At 38.7% G+C, this 20,892-nt stretch overlaps 1 protein-coding gene across 1 annotated transcript in view; it reads right to left on the bottom strand.

The window, feature by feature from the left end:
- The window catches only part of KCNQ1 (potassium voltage-gated channel subfamily Q member 1), a 328,391-nt gene that overhangs the window by 237,958 nt on the left and 69,541 nt on the right, over window positions 1-20,892 (bottom strand). Inside the window, exons 3-6 of the mRNA XM_042884501.1 lie at window positions 8,937-9,063; window positions 7,696-7,774; window positions 7,169-7,265; window positions 6,372-6,512 (exon numbers count right to left, since the gene is read on the bottom strand). Coding sequence (XP_042740435.1) covers window positions 6,372-6,512; window positions 7,169-7,265; window positions 7,696-7,774; window positions 8,937-9,063 — 444 coding nt within the window. The remainder of the gene's footprint in view (window positions 1-6,371; window positions 6,513-7,168; window positions 7,266-7,695; window positions 7,775-8,936; window positions 9,064-20,892) is intronic.

Raw genomic sequence — 20,892 nt, 5'->3', positions numbered from 1 at the left:
GTTTGGTCATAAATAACTTGCAAATGACAACATGTGTTTAAGTTAACATTTTCCTCTATTCTCACAACTAACCCATTTACAAGTGTATTGTGTTCCAAAATTACATTTTCTTTTTCACCAAAATATATGTTGTTGAAAGCTTGTATGCCAAGTTTCCGCCCTAAGTGATCTTTTTTAGTTAGGTTTAAGCCCCCTGAAGAGTACAATACTAATTTTAGAATTGTAAAATAGGATCATAATAATGGAAATATTGACTCAACTTCTACTCTAGCATACTAAATACACGGGCATAATAAAACTAAATTGATACAAGAGCTCACACATTAAATTTTCATCACAAAGCAGTATGGAAAACTAATTGTTTTAATTAGAGAAAAATCATATTTATCCACTGACTATTTCAGAACTTTGATCTGATGTACATCACAGGCTTTGGTGCTATGATTAATCTTGTCCTTATTATACATGCATGAATAGTCTAATAGAGGAAATGTGAAGCAAAAACAAAATCTGACAACAACTGAAAACAGTGATCACACAGTGTTCGCCATTTCTGAATAAAGGTTTTATTCAAGGCTGTCTGGGTAGAATGAGAACAAACTAAGCAGGTGTGTAAAGTTGCTCTTGTGAGGAAATACTGAATGCCTTGTGCTCATGTAGGTAGCTCAGCAGCTATAGAATACAAGAATGCATGACTCAGTGGCAATAAAAGGGGAGATATCACAGGTCTGGGTTAGCAAACAAAGTAGATTTTGTTCGCTGAAGCAAACAAGGGAATGCCATCTTTAAAAACAAAGTAATTAAGGTAGTCTCCAAATTTGTAGCACTGAAACCTCAAAATGAATTGCACTGGGTTTTTGTGTTGCTTTTTTTTTCTTGTATACCAAATAACATATAGAATTTTCTGACCACTTAAGTACTCATCTTCATTAAATCAAGCAATATAAGAACATCCAGAGATACACCAGAAACACTGACTGTTTCCTTGACTTCTTTGCAACTGAAATATAGTGTAAACTGCTAAGTGGTTTAAATGCTCTTCTGTAAAGAAAACACTAGAAGCTTTTCTACTGCCTGATGTCTTACTTAGTCAACTGCATTTCTGCCTGTTCAATATAAAGTACAATCTTTCCCAGCTCTTAAGATTAATGCATTAAGTGTAAATAGATCAGATACTTATGCTTACTTTGTTATGAAGTATGCAGTCTGTATAAAGCTAAAGAAAAATAGAAAAACCCAACGGTAACAGATCAGTGCTGCCCAGCTATCACTCACAGGTCCTAGTCTAATACTACCTCCAGATGTCACTTTCAGCTCTAACTAGAATGTAATGGCCATCTCAGCATCCTAATCAAATGGTGTCCAAACTAACCATCTCCACTTGAGAGATATCACTAAGAAAAAGTCCTAAAATAAACAAAAAACTGGTAAATATTAAAAGTTAATTGAGCTCACCTAAAATTTGAAAATTTGCTCCTGTGTGCCAAAAAACAAACAAACAAAAAAACCAAACAAACAAACAAAAAAAGGGGAGTGGGTGGGACACGACAGCAGCTTTACCCAGCTTAGTAAGCACACAGGATGCAAGGGGGCTTTCTGGTTGCTATTTCTAATTTATGGGTAGGTCAAGTACATCATTTCATTCACTACTTCTTGAAAATGGAATTCAATTTGAAAATTAATTAGTGTTCCTCTACAGTTTCTATGGAGAGCTTCTGCAGCAGAACCTGGAAAAGCTTCTGATGAGAACTGACACTCCTGCAGGCTCCTATTCATTTCCAAAATATGAGAAATTCAACTTGATTTTTTTTGTTCCTCTGTTTCATGGTCTCATTTTATTCATCTCCATTCTTTCGTCAGCCATCTCCTGCAGTACACACACCTGCAACACAGTGCACTACAAAGGCCATTGGATCCCATTTTCAGTGTTTAGCCTCACAAACAAAAGCTGTCTTCAGTAGCTCTTGTGAAACAAGCTGTTCCCTCCCTGACTGTAGTTCTCAAGGAGAACAAGATGTAGGACAAACGTACTGCACAAAAACAAAGAGAACTGTGCATTATTAGTGAAGGCATGGGCAAACAGTCAGTGTTTATCTGAACTGGAGTTTTGTTCAGCCCTACCAAAATACAAAGGTAACTAAATTATGAAAACTGTCTGGCATGAAGTCTTAAAACCTCCTAGCAATATCATCATCTGTGTATCAAAACTCTCTAAGGAACGTAATAACATATAGCACAAAAGATTTGCGATGCTTTTTACTGGGAGTTAACTGACAATTTTAGACCTGAATGCAGTAGTTAACATGTACACAAGTAACGAAACTCACAGGTGACCCAGCAGCTTTGTGCCCTCACCTGATAATTCACTGTGAGTTGTTCAGGTTTTTTACAGTACAGCAGTACGTGCTCTTTTTCTCTGGGACACTGCAGGCTGCACTGCCTTGTGCCAGTCCTTCTCTACTACCTCATCAGATGAATGAGAAATAGCAGGAGCTCTGCTGGCCATCAGCAGTCAGCATGCAGAGTCAACAGGCAGCTTTGCCTACAAGATCTGCTCTCATCAGTGCTCCAGTGCCGATCTCGACCACACAGAGTTCTCTAATCTGTAGTAAAAGGCTTTCTGTTGTCCAGACCTTGTGCAAGATATCATTTCTGCACAGAAAGTGTCAGAAAATAAAACAGCAAATTGAAATGGGCCATGATTTTGAAAGTGCTGGGGAAAGTTATGACCATAAGCAGATAGTCTGACTGCAAGTTCTGAGCTGCTTCTGGAAATTCTGCAGCATTTTTCTTCTGCTCTGTAGTAGTACTGCTATCACTACACCTCACAAAACACAGTCATTGTAATTCAAAAGAAACAGTATTATTTAGGTGCAAGAAGAGAAAAAATAATGCTTAACTATATACAAAATAGCCAAATATCTTAGGAGGAAACTCTGAAAACCCTATAAGAACTTTCCCTACAAGGATAGTTCTAGACACGAGGTAGGAAAATGAAGTGAAATTAATTAGGCTTTGCTAAGCAGGAACACTGTTTTGCTTAGAAGTAAACTTATCAGTGTTTGTTGAATTCGGTTCTTAGTGAGAAAGCACATATTTCAAAATTAAAGGAATAGGAAACTCTTAACTAAAGCTGGTATTTGCAGACAAGTCCTCAATCCAATCCATAGGAATGGGCATAGCGCGATATTCATGCATGGCTATAGTCAATAATTGCTTCTGGCAAATAGTGCTCATGATTAAAGAGACTGCTAGCACAATCCACATAATGGTTTTCCTGAAGGATGTTTGTTCAGATGTGAAAGCTGGAAATTGTGTACCAATCAGTGGATATCAAAAGGAGAGCTCCCATCCATCTGCCTGAGGCGTGACTAATTTTAATACTTAAAGGGAAGAAAAAAAATTAAACCAAAAAAAAAAAAAAGAAAAAAAAGAAAACCTAAGAAGAACAACAAAACAAACAACAGAAACAACAGGACAATAACACTTCCTGATGAAGATCTTCTTTGAGAGACTGGATAAGAACATCTTGCTGGTTTGGTTAGTTTGGCGTTTTAATTCTTGTTTTTATCGTCTTTCTTTAGGTCTTAGTGACTGCATGCTTTGTTATACAGAACAGTGTAACAGGTTGCATACCTGCCCTATGTAGATGAGAGGTGGATCATGTAAATGAAACGCAAGTAACAAACAACAACTTTGTCTTTTACAAGGCATACAAGACAGGCTGCCATCAGCAGAATTATTTATACAATACGCTCTGCATTCAAAAGCAGCAGTAATACAAACAAGACTTTATTCCATGTGACAAGGTAACCAGAGTTTTCTCCAAGCAGCCTACAAGCTAGCCAATAACTACAGCCTGGAGTACTGAAGGAAATTCAAATAAAGTCCAGGATGCCATTTTACATATGGAAATGGAACAACAATATAGGTTTAAAAATAACAACAATGACAATGAAGAACATTTAATTAAGAGTTATGCACCCTATGGGTATGCCTATAGTCAGCAAAGCAAAGCAAAATAAAAGTACCCAGTTCCAGATGGAGTTTAGTTGTGGTAATATAGACCTTTTAAATTACCTACTTTATGCTATGCTGCATGTTCTGTTACCATTACCCAAAGAACTACGTTATCAGCATAGATATACACTGAGCTAATTTAAAAGAAAAGAGAAGCACTATGCTGTAGATTGTGAAATGATGGGTGTGTGAAAACAGCATCAAGTCCTGTTCTTTTAGATGTATTGCCTGCTACAAAAGCCAAATAGGACACTTTTTGAGCAGTGAGATCAGCTGCGTGCCAGAGAGATCATATAACTGTGGTGGTCTTTGAGATAGGAATTGCAAATTACTTTTTGCATACCCAGTCCAAAACAGATGGAGATAGGTTTTCAGTGAGCAGAATTCGAGCCATTCTGAAAATTCTGCCTAAAACATAACTGGAACTTTTAGGAACTAACAGCTCGAGAGTTGTTTGTTGTTTTGTTTTAAATAATTTGAGACCCTCAGCAGGAAGCATCCGTCAGATATTGGACCAAGTCTGTAGGTTCTTTTTTTAATCTAATTAAAAACAAACAAACAAAAAAACAAAACAAAAAACTAAAAATCAATCAGAAAGAACTAATAATCAAACAAAAAGAAACAACAATCAAGAAGAGATAGGTCTGAACTTATTTCAGTTATGTTTTATTAAATCCTTCCAACAATCTGCAGCTAGAGCAGAACAGGGACACTAAATTCTATTTCTAATATTAAGCAAGTTCCATTAGAGACTCACTGAATACAGTAATACGCAGTCCAAATGGTATCCTGAAATAAATTATGACAGGAAGATAATGTGACCATAATTAAATCTGTTGATTAAACAAGATTACTGTAATGAAAAAGAATAAATAATAAATAACTGGCATATGTATTAATCGAGCTGTAATTCCTTGAAAAGAAAGTATTTCAATCTCCTGACAGATCTCATTGCCTCTGTGGAAAGAAAGCTTTACTGTATTTCTAGAAAGCCAATCTCATCTGTCACGTATTCAATTTTTAATGCTAATGCCAATGACAGCATGTGTTTTTAAATGCAGCCTCATCTGCCATTGTTTATTACTGATTTATGTGAGTCCTGTACTGTAAAATAAAAATACTGTGATGATATGAAAGCATCGAAGAAGCTCCTTGCCAGAAAGCCACTTCCTTGCACTACACAGCAAGTTTTCTGGTGCTAGAGGGAGCTTTCTATCGTGGCAAACGCAAAGAAAAGAATTCATCAGCAGATTTTAGTAGCAACCTACACACAATCTGCTGGATTCATGCAAGGGTATATGCAGACCCTTCCTTCCTGAAATGGAGTGTTGTAGTGTTTGTAGAGAGAAGACAATATGAACGCACACACGGAGGAGTTTATAAAAAGCTATTTCTCAAGAAGATTCTGTTAGTGAAAGGGAGGTATGAGGACTGCTCCATACATAATCACTGACTCATAGAGTGGCTTAAGTTGGAAGAAAGATCATCTAGTTCCAACTCCCTTCCTTTGAAGTCTAGCAGGAAAAGGAAAGGAAAACAATTACAAAATGAAAATCCCAGAACATAGCAGCCAACATAATATTTGCAAATCATGGGAGAAAAGGAGGGAATTGTTACTAGCAGGAACAACAGAATTCAAATGAGCTGCCAAATCAGTATGTACACATAAAAAATAGAAAGACAACTGTCACTACTAGCCATTGCAGCAGAGATTTATGAGCAAAACTGAAGACTCATCAACATGTCAAAGTATGGGAACATCTTGGAGACACCTGTAATACCTCTGAGCAAGATAGGAATAAACTCAGTGAAGAGGAATGCCACATAAGGCTACTGAGTCGGTCCCAAAGCAATACAGTAATTTAAAAAGGTCCTGTGCCCAGATTTATTAAGCATCTCAGATGATCCTTGTTTTGGAACTAGTCTATTCTGATGAAGCAGGAAATTACTGTACCAGGCTGAATGATAAACCATAGATAAGCATAATAACAACAACAACAAAAAGAGGAAAACCCTGACTTAGCAAGCCTTATTGTATTAGAAGGTTGAATCCTACCATGAGATATGCAGCAAGTAAATTACTATAACAGATGGGAAGACAGCATGTAGAAATGAGAGTAGATTTTTCTATACCTTGTATACAGAACTTGATCACTTTGGATGACATAAGACAAGAAACACCAAATAAAACCACAGATCTTCTATAGTATTTTCTTGGTTTCACAGACTCGCGAAACCAGAAAATTGATTGCAGCAATAAGAGGCCATGTCAAAGTGCTGCTCTCTCTCCGTGTCTGCTTGAACTACACTTCATACTTGAGACTGCTAACATGTAAAATTGCCATACTTACTACTCCCCACCATAGGGCATCTGCATAGCTGCCAAACTCTGTTTCTCCAGAATCATTTACAGCATCTTTTTCAGCCAGGTACACAAAATAAGAGGAAAAAATCAGGCCCAGAAATCCAATGTAGAGTGTAGTTATCAGTTCCTGCAAACAGAGTCAAAATAACGTTGATTCAGTACTGTTAAGACATCTAAGTTACACATCGCTGGTGCTTTCTAAAAGAGAACTGGTTCAGAAGAATGCAGTTTCAGCATGTAATAAACACTGACACCAACTGTTGGCTGTGCAATTTAATAAGAATCCACTGTGCTCAGTGATGAAAGAATTTACTGAGTATCTAATGATTCGGCCCAGTGTGCACTGCCTGAATGTTAGAAATAAACACGTGTTCCTCACGTGCAAATGTGACAAATTAACTTTTTGGTCACCAAAATTTGGATGGTTGAATTTTTCATACAGTGCTACTGTATTCAAAACAACTTTATGACTTAGATATATATTTTACAGAAACATTCACATTCTGTCTTAAAAGTCTCATTCTCTGTGGTTAAGTCCACATATACATCAAAAGTTTTCCAAAGTGTAGGTGAATATTTTTAATATTTTACATGCTCTTTTGTCCCTTGAACAGGATAGAACAACTGCATTTGGATAAAATAAATGGCCGCCTGTCTCCACATTGAATATATTTAACATCATCAGGATGTCTGCATAGACACTGCTCTGAATATAGGAACTTAAATTACTATTAAACAAATGGCATCCATTATTTTGCCATTCCTTGGAGTACCCAAACTTACTTGTCTGTGTATGAAGACGACTGATCCCAACAGCCTCCACGTGCCACCCTGACGGTCAACGTGCAGCATCCGCAAAATCTGCAGGAAACGGATGCCCCTAGAACAAAAGTTTTAATTGAATGAAGAGGCCAAACATACAAGAGGAGAAAAAGAGGTTGAGAGAGGAAGTCTGTGCCTTCCAAAGGACCGTTTTAAAAGAGATGCACAGTATTTTATGGTAGACTTCAAGGTTTGTCTCTTTGAGGAGCGGGGGTGCATGCCTAGATGTTCACTCCTACCCCAAACAGACATAAATCCATTGCTAGAGCAAGAAAATTACAACCAGAAAACAGATTAAAAATTTTATTTTCACTACACTTCATGACATTACTGTTTCACACCCATATGTGAATGGTCATCTGCTCTGTTACTCTGTGAATATCAGAGGAGTGACTGCTTTTCACCCTTACAGGAGGTAAACAAAAGGGGGGAAAAAAGCCACCTAACTCAAACAGACAGCATTATTTTCTTCTATTGCATATAATTACCTGATAGCTGAGGTTGCAAAGACTTGACCTTTAGAGCCCACACACAGAACTATCATGGAAGCGACAACTACAATTAAATCTGAAAAATAAAAGTCAGTTGAAAAAAATGAGCTGGAGACAGCTTGTAATGCTTCCACAAGGCTGTTACTATAACCAATGTCAGTTTTACTTGGAACAATGACCCCATCAGTTTTATCTCAAGAGATCTCTACTGTAACAGAGATTTTATAGCTGCAGTCACATCCGAGAGGCAGTCTCACATATATATAAAGTAAGTTGAAAGTACGTATTATATATGCATGCACACAGAGAAGTTAAACCAAGCAACTTTATGATTGTAACAATATCCAGGTACAAAATTTTGTAATTTGCATTTGAAAAGCTTGCAAATTGCTTATGAAACAATTCTGGTATATTCTGGTCAACGACAAATAGCATTTCTGAGTAGTGGAAAGAACTGCCAGAAAAACAAGCTATATTGCGCTTCTATAACAATACTCCTCTCCAAAACTTGTTCTGTTTAATCTATTTATATTTTAAGTGCTTCAGGGCAACTGTCTTTATATAGCTCTCTTATGAGTGAAGAGTGCTTCTAGGTTATTACATTTCTCTCAGTGAAATTAAACACAGGACAACCATTCTATAAAAAATATGAGTTATGACATGCAGAGAGAATGCCAATGCAATTTCTATGAACACTGAAGTCAGTCAGGATATCAACTACAATGGCATCCAGATCCAAATGCATTGCAGAGAATCAGTTTTTAATTTAATTGGTACACAAAGTAATTGCGGTGCATCTATTGTGCTTCACCAGGCAATGTGTGCCTCAATTAGAGTGCAAAGTAACTCATATTAAAATACTCAGAGGGCTTTCAGGGAAGAAAAAAATAAAGGGGATTTCAGCAACTTTAAAAGAAAAGAAGTTGCAGCAATTCTAAGTGTTTGGGTCCCGAGGTTGCAGGAGACAGGACTATGGGTGAGACTTATTTCTGGCAAAGCTTCAGATCACTTGTGAAAAGAAAACACGCTGCTTTTCTGGAAAAACAAGCCAAGCTACATTTGTTTTCCAAAGAGTGCCGTGGATTTCTGAAAGGAAACTCAGATCTACGATAATACTAATGACAAGAGCTTTCCCCTTTCACTTGGCTCCCATTTCCACTGAAATTTATCTTTTCAGAACTTTGAAGTATAACCGTTACTTGGTGTTTACATCAACCTTGCAAGCTGTGCATACTCACCGATGATTGAAATGGGCTTCCTAGCAAAACGAAGCCTTCCCCATATTCCAACATATTTACTGCGACATCCTGCTGACCATAACCGAACCACATATTCTGTTCCAAAGAATACCACTAATACAATTTCCTAAAAGAAACAGAAGATGGACAACTAGGTTAATGTTCTACTGTCTTTCCATCTTTTTTCTTTTTTTTTTTTTCCAGTAGCTATTAGGAAATGCTAAAATAAAATGCACGATTTGGAAGGTTAGAAAAACAAAACAAAACAAAACACAAACTATTCAAAAACTACTTAAGGTAACAGAAAACCTGGCAAACAAAAATTAAAGATTGAGAGCAAATGTAAATACTTTAATACTTTAATTGCATGCTATTTGGCTCGCCTACGTGTGCAAGAACTGAAAACCATTCCATACAACTCACTTGGTCTCTGTAATTCAAACAAAAGGTTTCCTAACCAAGCCAAAGAAAACAAACAGAGCCCATATTCAGAAGATGAGTATTTTTCTAGTGAATTTCATTTCAGGAAGAGGTGTGCTTCACATCCCGCTGACCATACCAACCACACATTTATTTATACTTTTTCAATCTTCTTTTAATCTTACATGGATGAAAGTAACATTTCTAGTACCCACTACTGACATGCCAATACCCAGGTGTGTTGAAAACACTGTAAGACATCAGGCACCCCTTCTTGTCAACAGTAAGAAACAGGAGTCTCGTCCTGAAGTGCTGTGGGTACCGAACCACGTGTTAACCACAGACTGACTTCCACCTTTGGAAATCTGTACAAAGCCATAAATCTCAAAGACATCTGACATTTCTGCTGGTACATAAAGGTACCATTCTGTCATTTTTTTAACTCGGTGTGCAGATAAACCTTGCTTTCATAGAGACTGGTTGAGTGTGGCACATTCAATATAGTTACCTCAAATACCAAGGAAAGGCAGTACTTCCTTATTGGCCAACTTCACTAATAACAGGTCACATTCTCTATCACAGTCAGCAGCAGAGACTGCTAATTGGAATGGTAACAGTGGCTTGTAGCTGAAAATACACAGAGCGTGGCATACAGAAAAACTAAAGCAGATTAGTTACTACAGCTCTGTAGGACAACGCAGATAATGAACTCCTTATTACAGAAAGCAATTTAACATGAAAAAGAAAATGAAATGCTGCTGAACATTTTACCCAGCCTCTGCCATTTCTGCAGCGTTCACTGCTGTTTTTCATGAGATCAAATTAGCAAATGTGACTCAAAGTGATGTTCTAAATCAACTAAAATACTCAAGATGCAACCTTAACCCAGACAACACCACTGAAAGTCACATCATCAGCTTCAATGATGGACAGGACATTGCCCTGAAAGGTCAGTAAAATAGAAGCTAGAAGCAGTAAGAAGAGGGGAAGAAATTGTTATGCATTAATACACTTCACGATATTATTTGTGTGGCTTCAAAATTCCAGTCTTCTGATGGCATTAAGTGCTCATCTCAGGGCACTTCAGTGTCGAAATTACTCTGCAGCACTTCCAAAAAGCTAGGAGAATGCCAGGACTCTCCTCCTCGGTTATGAAAGTCTTATCATGCCTGCATGATGTCAGGTGCAGCAGAAGAACATCACAGTCAGTTATATTGTATTCCAATTACATTTTCAACATCTAATGAAATTGTTCAGATTGTTGGCTGCAATGAATATAAAGCTCAGACCCTTTGACCCAGCCAAGAATCTCTTGTACAGCTTGCTGCTGAAAGGATCCATCAGAACCCTTCACTTATCTTTAACTAATTTGGAGTATTATTAAATCTGTTTTTTTTCAATAAAATAAAGAAGCCATATTTAAAGTCATAAGTCTAAAGAAACAGTCTCTGTAGCAGACTCTTTAAGGAAAGATTGTGTCTTCTGATAGAAGCTTCAAATGAAACAAAATTCTCCCTGGTCCAGTTTCACTTCAAGTCGTTGAAGAACCTACACCAAAGGACAAAATTAACAGTGCTGTTTTCTGTGAGGTTCCATTACTGCAAAACAAACTAACAGAGGCTGCCTTTGCTGACCAGATGACTGCATTCATTTCCAGGACATTTTCAATAAACTCTAATATTCAAGAACATTTCAGTCTACAGAAAACGAATGCGTCTTCTTTCATCACTACTAAGAAAGAAAATCCCTCAACAAAAGACAATAGCAACTGAGCAAAGAGCAAAAACTGCCCTTCATTCAAAATAATTAATTGGAGGAAGGGAAGTATGGCCTCACATCATATGCATTAGCCATTAGCACAGACAATACTCTTCAGATAACCCTGAAAAGCAGGTTACAAAAAAAAAAAAAAAAAAGAAAAGAAAAACAAAACCAAGAAATTTAGTAGGAAAAGACAAAAAAGACAAACCCACAGGAAAGATTATGTTTTTGCACAATAAAACAGTCCATGCACAGCCAGAAACCACGGGCTTGTCAGGATTGCAGTTTCGTTTTGATAGCAAGAAGGTAAAAATTGAAAGCCTGGATTGTGCTTTAAAGAAGTGTGTATTCTCTGCGTAGGAAATTTGCATCGGAGCTGTGTGTGTATGTTTTTTAAGGCCCCTCCATGGTTCGTTGGCTAACAGGAACATTGGCAAGTATGCAAATGTGGGCTGTTCCAAAGACAATGCAACAGACATGCAGTCAATGGTTACTGTCATCCAGTTCTTTGCATGACACGCAGACAAGCTTAGAGAACATTGATTGTTCTATAGACTCCAGTGACTGGAGGGAACGACCAGTCGGCTTACACCAAGACACATTTTTCACTCCTGACGTTTTGATAAAGGCTTATTGACCTAAATGAGACCCGAGTTATTCAGGGAACATCAGGGGTGAAAGTGCACAAGCTGTTCTTCATGGTCATGCACAAAACCTCCAGGTATCCATTAGCAACTGGCAAATTCCCCCTCCCCTGCCCGTGGCTGTGTGACAGACAAAAGTGTTTTTAATACCTTGCATTGCATAAGTCTAATAAGTAATCCCTCAGGGGCAGAGAAGCCCGATGAATTTCTTGTCAGTACACATTTATATTAGTGGCCAGAAACTTGCAGACAACGGAGAAAAAAACAGACTAGAAAATCATGCTTTACTGAATTACCAAATAGGAAAGTGCTAAATTTACTGACTACTTAACAGGAAAGCACATCTGATTTTTTCCATATAGCAGATTAGCATGAAATGTAACATCAACTTGAAGGATGGCAACCTGATCCTTTGTTCATTTAAATGCAGCTGGTAATTAGGGTTAATCAATTTACTGGGATAGTTACACTGCATAGAGCAGTAGAGTCTCACACCTGTGTATCTCAGAAAATGAGTCGCACTACAGATGAATACGGGCCACTGTTTCTCAGGCACTTTCTCCTGCATGCCCATTTAACACATAGCTACCGTAAAAATGTTTTGGTGCATCTCACAACCTGCTAGACCGAAACACCACCTCAGGAAGATTCAGAATGAAAATGATACAGGGAAATGGAAGAATAAAGCACTGAGCAGGCAAAGAGAATGTAAAGGAAGAGTGAAATAAGAAACGAAGCAACAGTCAGCACAAGGGAAAAATTAAAATGAAGAAGAAACTGTAGGACACAGGTGGAGATGAAGATTAAAGCTCAACAAAGGAGTTTTCTTGCTTAAACTTACACGTGCATATGAGGACTGCACTGTGCAGTGACACACAACCCTTTGCAGTTTAATTCTGATCTCCTTTCTACAAGGTGAAAGCAGAAACATCTTACTGAGATTTAAAAAAATTATACTAATATGACAAAATGAGCTCTCCAAGAGATGGAAGTTATGTACCTTCATGCTGTGAACACATAGAAGCCCTCTTGCATAAGAGACTTATTTTTCCCTGTTATTAATGCATACATAGCTCACTCACTACTGCCATCCCTCCTGCTCAGCGCATACACAGCTTCATGGCTTCGCAGCCACATCATCCCAACACAGGCAACTACCCATTAACCCTGGAAAGGGAGGCAGAGCAGATGAATATGAGATACACATGCAGACAGCTGTTTCTGAAGAACTCTGTCAGTGAAAATAACTCTGCACCTGTGAGCAAATGACCATATATAAATTCACGCCACTTTTAACTACGAGGAACAGTCCTCATACAGGACAGGCAGGCAGGACTGGTGTAACAAGCTTCAAGCCTTTTCATATTTCTGTGTCAAACAGACTCCCAGGTGGCCAAATACCAGGTATCAAACCAAGACATTTCTCCTAATGGCCAGTGAAGGAATTTGAGTTCTCCGTGGTGCGTTGGGATAGCAGTGTACTTAGTGCAAGGAATCCATTTCAGAAGACTATGAAAAAGATAATATAAATTTCAAGAGCATGTCACTGCTCACTTCCACAGTTTTTGGCATGGAAATACAAGTGTTTTGGATTGATCAGTTACTACACGAATAACTTCAGGAACTGTTTCAAGTATAGTCAATGTCAGCCTGAGAAAGATAGGGCAATTACCTTGCTAGAGTACACCTCAGCTTTTTCTAAAGGAGCTTAAACTGGATCCACAAAGACACCAAACCCTGCAAAACATACACACACTATCTGTCATTAAAGCTTGTAACCCCACAGTTCCCATGGAAGGGAAGGACTGAAGGAACAGATTTAATGAAAGGCAGCTGCTGCAGGTAAGGACAGTTTAACCATTACCTTGATGAATTTCAGTATACTGCCAGGCAAAAGAGCAAGAAAGTCTTTTCCATCAAAAGACAATGGGAAAAGAGCTCTCCGTGAACAGAACTGTAGCTGAATTGAAAAAGAGATCAGACTTTTTCAGCTGTGCAATAAGAGATTCAGACCTATTAAAACGCATGCTTTGTTTCAAACAAGCAGGGCTGTTTGTGAACTGACGTGGAACACATCATGACACTGTAACAGCTATTTAACAGATAAGGAAATTGTCTCTGGATGCTGAGAAAACATTTACCTGAAGGAACACATATTCTGAGGCCCAGCCTATAGACCTCAAAGGTGTACCTGATCATGAAGTATCACAGAAGTTCATCCAGACACTTGACGTGGAAAGACGAGATAAAGTTTCATCTGAAACCTATTATGAACAAGGCCTTTACTTTAAGGGGTCTACATATCTTTTTCCAGCAACGTCCACAAAAAGATGAGAGGTAAAATCCATATTTCTGGTAGCCAATGTGAATTTTAGCTTTCTGAAGAAAAGCAAGGCCTGAAGTTTCATTATCCTTGCTGGAAAGGTCAACCACATTATTTCCTTAATAAGGAAAAGTCCATAAAGACTTTTCCAAATCTGGCTTCCTTAAGATTCTAGCTTCAAGTATGATAAAGTTTCCATGAATTCCTTTAAACAAAGGAATAAGTTCTTCCATAGCATTATAGACATTACATGCCAACCAGCATACTTCAGCTGTAAGATTCCTGTGGCCAAATGTGCAGTGATACCTATTTCTAAGATGAGGTAATGGAAGCTCTCTGCTAAGTCGGTGCACCAACTTTAAAGTAGAATAAGTAACCTCCTCTCAATCTATGGTTTTCTTCACAGATCTAGACAAGTTTTTGGTTTTAAGGAAACCAAGAGAGAAGACATCAAATCTGCTGATGCTAATGCAAAGTGACAAACAGCACTTGTTGCTGGCCATGGGCTATGAAATCCCAGGACAGAAACAGGCTCAACACCTACGTAAACAGGGATGCAAGCGTTATCCTCCACAGCCATCAAGAAGTCAAAAGAGGAGAAGCATGTCTGTCTCCCTTGTGTAGACCAAGAGGATGCATTTATGCTCACAGAACCAGAAGCACCACAGGCTGCACAAGTGCAGGGACAGCTAGAGCCCACTTCCCAGCACACTGCTCATCTTACACATGAGGGCTTGCAGAATGCTTCAGCCAGCACTTGAGCACAGCCTGAGCTGGGTATGCAAATTTACAACACTAAGGGCAACTGTTTCTTCTAATCTCACTCACTTTGTATAGAGAGGCACCTCTTTGTTCTCTTGAGAAAGACAGGATTTTTTCCTGAAAGCTGTACTGTTTTCTAAGATATGCAGAGCAGCAAAATCAGATGGCTTGGACAAACAGGCAAAGATAGACACTGAACTCCATAAAGGAAAAATTAAAGCTTGATGAAGCACAAATAAAATATTAAAGGTAAGTGGTTTTACATATACGTGAATACATACTTTGCTACAGAAAGTGACAAAAGAGCAATTTAAAACGAGGAATTATTTTCCCTACTTAGTCTCCTCACTTCCCAGGATCTTAAAAATTTCATCTTTTCAAATTAAAAACAAAAATAAGTTTTTATTAATATGTTTACAGCCTTAGTGGCTCTTGCCCTGCCTATATCTTCCTTTTAAAAAATCTAGGGTCAATTGCTAAAATTTCTTATTTAACAAGTTTGGTACCAAATGATTAAATGGAGAATGGAAAACAAAAGTCTTCATATTAGTGTCATGCTTCTATCTTCAGGGGCCCATAATTAATTCTAAGAAGTTACTGAGTATCACTGAAGTCCTTTTATTACTCTTTTAAATTAAGATGCATCAGTACAGGTTAGGAGCTGACTGTTGGAGAGTAGCTCTGCAGAGAAGGAACGGGTGTCCTGGTGGTCAACAACACGGCCATGAGCCAGCATCATGCCCTTATGGCCAACAAGGTCTGAGGCACGTTAAAAATGCCTACTCTGCCCTGGTGAGGCCACATCTGAAGTACTGCATGAGAAGCAATGTGCCAATGATCTCGAACACAGGAAGTTCCATACAAACATGATGAAAAATCCTTTACTCGGAGGGTGACAGAGCACTGGAACAAGCTGGCAAGAGAGGTTGTGGACTGCCCTTCTCTGAAGATATTCGTAATCCACCTGGATGCCTTCCTATGTAACTTACTGTAGGGAACCTACATCAGTGGGGGGTTGTACTAGATGACCTCCAGAGGTTCCTTCCAACCTGTACGATTCTTTGATTCTTGATTCTGTAACACTTACGTACACGTTTGCTCATGTTTTGAAGCTTACTAAAAAACAAAGGTAGCAACATTGAATGCACTTTTCTATTCACATTTAATCATTGCCAAGAGCACACAACAGCACTGGGACCACTAAAGAATACAGCAGGCCTGCAATTTTAGGTTGTGACTTTCCAAAGGCTCCAAACAACTAAATCCTACTCAATTTCTATAGGATTGGTGCACCTAGCTCCCTTAGGTGCATTTAGAAAGCCTTTAATTGATTTACCTCTCTTCTCTCTGGAGGTTTCAGCCAAACCCAAATGAAGGCAGTAGGTTTTCCACTGACTACAAAAAGCCTCTGGTGTCAGGTGTCATGCACATTATGGCACTGTCTCAGAGCACTGGTGTATTAAAAGAGCTTCCCATGCCTTCACCCCTGCAAAAGTCTCTTCATAATTCAGTTGCCTTTAGCTTGTGAACTTAGCTGTTGATGATATCCACCAGGAATTTATAAAAGTAAATTAAGCTGGACTTGCACGTTTAGTTTATACTTATTTGAACATGAAGTTCTCCTCCACCACAAAGTATTCTCATGAACTAGACCTTAAATCCAAAGAATTTGGCAACAGAAGGAAAGTTTCAACATCCTAACATCAGCCTAAAATTGATTTAAAAAACAACAACCCATCTCCTTTCTGTTTATTTCATGAACTTGTTATTCACGGTTCATATGACTGTAGAAAGAATTCACATAGGAGTCTTTCCTTCAAAGTGAAATATGCTCTGGCTCCTATCCAGCCCAGCATATGCTTAATTTTATATCTCAATGAATTCAAAAGAACGACACACTTAAAGTTAAGCACACGTGCAGTTCAGAGAGATGCACACAACTGGTGCTACACAGAACGCACTAGCAGGAGTAGAAAGGAGCTGTTGCAGACTATAAGGAAGCAGCCTAAGCCGTACAGTTTGTACTTTTGTGTTACAAAGAACTTTTTATATTAATACTGCTTGCACAGTGCCTACTCACCCCAAACTGATTATTTTTTATTCTACCAAGCATCTTGTTGCTTTTTTTTTTTTTTTTTTTTTAAACTCAATAGCCTTCCTCATTTTCAAAAAAGCTACTTCGTATCCTTGGTGCCCTACGTGGAACAGAGGATAAGTTCAGCACACAACTAATGCTGGATTTACTGAAGGACCTCATGGAGAGGCTGTACGTCTGAGGGCTCACCTGTCTACTTCCATCTCTAAATGATAGAAAGAGAAGAGCTAAGGTGTCCTCCAGCAGACTTAGTTTCTCTTACACCTTTACGCTACTGTTGTTACAACACTAGTCCATCAACACTAGACCAGAATGCAGAGCATCACAGAAAGAAGAACCTGGTCCCTATCAGTGCAGCTTAGCCAGCAATAGCTTTGCTTGGTACAGATAAAAGGAAATGTAATGAATGGTAGCTGGCATTTTTTGGATGTAATGGCCAAGCTCTGGTCACCTGTTGCACTCAAACTGTTTGGAAACAGCAACACTTGAAATCCAGCAGCTTCAGACACACTAATGTGCAACCATTCTCCCCCACCCCCAATCTGAGGTCACACTGATAGCAGCCAGGAAATACATTTCAAAGAGGGAAAATAGAAAGATTGGTGAGGAAAATATTTTTGTTCCACAGGTAGAAAATAAATGTAGAAAATAACCAAATTTTCTGTGAATATCCATTTTTCCTCCTTACGCACTTTCCACACTTGATTAGAAAAGGGCAGGAGGAAAAACAAAGAGATGGACAAGGATGGAAAACTAGAAATTCACGCACACCTCTAGCTTTTAAATATCTCTTATAGAACAAATATTGATTTACTGGAAAAAAAATTGTGTTTTTCACTAGTCATAATTTAAACACAAACTGTGGCTAGGTTTGATTCCATATTCAGATTTTAGTGATTTATTATAAGAATAGATTTTTAAAAATGAAATATATGTCTGTAGAATCACCTGTAGCTTTAAAGCATAAAAAACAATATGCTTTATGACGTAGAAAAGTTTAAAAAAAACTACTATTTTCTCCCTCTAGAAACTTGTGGGACAGGGACTGTAAGAAAACAAAGGATAAATCCATTTTCCTTGTTTGTACCTCCTCTCCCCCATTACAGCCACCAAGTGACCAAAGATCAGTACGTTCCCACTCTGCAGTAAATATGATCTCTGATGCTCTGCCAGTTCTTCGAGCACCTTTCTTCTCCAGATTTGACAGCACTCCACATGCATTTCTCTCACCCTTATTCACAGCCCCACCATCCTGCTCTATTCATATTTCTCAACTTGTTTTCTCTTTAAGAGCACTACCCAGAGTCCAAAAACTTCCATAAGCTGCAGCAATGCCCCTGTTCATTCCATGGCTAGACAGGAGTCAGGAAGACCCCAGATTTATGGGAGATAAGGGCTTGATTTGCTGCTCAGCTACAGATTTCTCATATACCTTTGAGCAAACTACATGTAATCTTTATCTCTGTTCTCAATTAGGCAAACCCACTACTCTCACCACCCTTTGCCACATGAACATCCCCTGGATGAACACAGCAACAAAAGGAGGCCTCCAAATCCAACTCCCAGAATATGTTACGAACTTTTTCAAAAATTTGCTCCTTCAAAAGAAGGCAGAGCACACTGAAGAGGAAACTCTTGCTGATCAAGTTTGAATTTCTTACTTGTCTCGTGCAGACAAGGTTGATTTCTTCCCTAGCTCGTTCCTATTCTGAACAAGTGAGTTACAAAATGGTAGCATACAGTCTTGCTTCAGAATTTTCTTCTCTACCCCTCCATCTCTCTTTCATGATCTTAGACTTTACGGAACCTACTCTGGGATATTACGTGTTCTACACATAAGACATTTCCAGAAACTTGGTAGGTCACCAAAAGCAGGACATTACCACAATGAGTTCTACCTCTACGTATGCTCCTGAGACACTTTCTCTAGAACCAGCATGTTTCCAGAGTTCCAGAAATGAGATTTGGTGTCTCAGCAGTGACTGTGCTGTTCGTTAGCAGTCTACTAAGCAAAATTTCAGATGGATGAGTGCTGTTTGCGACCACCTACAGATAAAAAAGAAAAAAAAAATTCATTTTCTTTCCCAACCAGCAGGACAGTGTCTGGGGTAGAGCTGTCAAGTTTTGAAACCAAATCCTGCACAATTAGAAGACAGGCATTCCTCGTACACATCTGGGCAATCGCTGCTCGTTTGCCGGTATCACACTCGGCATTGATAAGAGTTCAAGTGCCGTATTTCTGTTTGACATTTACATAAACATAACCTGCTTTTGCCTCAACATACTTGAGCGCTCTCCCAGCCCTGCTCCGGGGAATACGCATCATGCTCTTCCACACAGCTGCAAAAACAGTCACACACTAAACCTGTAGTCCAGGCACTTAATACTCCTCACAGGAAAACACGTGCGAGTTTAAGCTAATAAAAACCCTCTCAGATGCCATATGTACACAGCCCATTCAGTCAGCATTTTACAGTTGCCTCTAAAATTTGCGAGGGAGGAGAGGAGAATTATTAGACATGCAAAATAAACCCAACTGAAGGCAACAAAGTCAGCGTTTAAGCTGAGCGGCAAATTCATTTCACATACTGCAGGCAAGTAAGCTTCCTCCCCGTGCCAATTTCCCGTGCTCGTTCCAATCAGTGAGCATAAAACAGTTGTGGCCATCATTCAGCGCATCAGGATTACAGCGTACCAAAGCGGGAAGTTACTTTATAGCAACCAAAGCACACGATTAACTCAGTGCAAGCTCTCCCCCGAGCTTTGATAATGTTCCAAACGGACCAAACTAAACTTACATTTGCAAAATGAAGATATAAGCCAGATCTCTCTGAAGTTGCATACCTCATTAACCAAGCTACCGTTATGTGCTAAGGCTTATATTTTTACTCGGATTCATGTTTCTATCAGTTTTAGATCCAACATAAATAAATGGTGCAACAGAGGCAGCTCTTTGCAGAAGTCAAAGTTAGGAAAGGAGACCTCTAGCTCTGTGAAACTCCCTTCATTCACTATCACCTTTCTCCTGCACACTCTACAAATAAAGGACAAGTGCACTATTCATTACTGGCAGAAAAAAAATATTTAAAAAACCACGGCCTTCTCAGTGGCAGCTGGTCTGAGCTTCAAGACATCAAATACCTCAGGAAACGAATAAGCATTATATGGCATTAATTTTTTCTAAAAAACACAAAAGTGATATTTGGCTGCATTCAGTACAACTGTACTCCAAAGCAGACTGGAAAAAAAGAGATCTTACAAAAGCAAGGCCCAGGACACGTCAAAAATCAGTTGCAGGTTCTGCCATGGCATACAAGCTAGCAGGCAGCTGACACAGAAAGCAAAAGCCACTGAGCCAGAAGGATCCTTCTGTGGAGGGGTACTTGAAAAGGGGGAAAAACACAAAAATAGAAGGACAAAAGAAGCATGGCTTACAGACAGGAAAATCTCATCTCTGCTGAAACGTTGAGCTACCCAGGAGAGATTTAGAGTCTACCCTAAAATATGCAGTTTATTAGAATAACAGAAACTTAATTATGCATTTTAAGCACATTAACATGTTTGAAAATGCCACTGATCGTAGCAAACTGAGAGCAGCACTCCGCATTATTCTGTTATTGATATACTCAGTTTTCTGATGTTTGGGGCATTGTTCCTTACATGAGGTGTACTTCCAGATGGCTTGTGGCATGACTTATTTTGGGAGTAGCTGGGTTTTCTACTTTTTATGTGATCTTAGATTTATTATTGTTTAAATTAGGAGTTTAACAAAGCACATCTCTGGAAATGCCCGATGTCCAAACGTTTTTCCTGGTACATTATGTGATAAAGTGAATGCCAGTCTTGCTCCACAGCTAGATTCATTGTGAGAGTAAGAACTGTCAAAATACCATCCAGTATTTTTAGCCTTCTTCCTACCTTCCTACTATTCTCAGTACTCCACATTTCAGA

Source organism: Lagopus leucura, unplaced genomic scaffold (genome assembly GCF_019238085.1).
Source record: "Lagopus leucura isolate 7727_CA_CO unplaced genomic scaffold, USGS_WTPT01 Super-Scaffold_100044, whole genome shotgun sequence".
Classification (NCBI taxonomy): Eukaryota; Metazoa; Chordata; class Aves; order Galliformes; family Phasianidae; genus Lagopus; species Lagopus leucura.
Note: the sequence above shows the minus strand (reverse complement) of the source record. Positions and strands in the feature narration are given on the sequence as shown.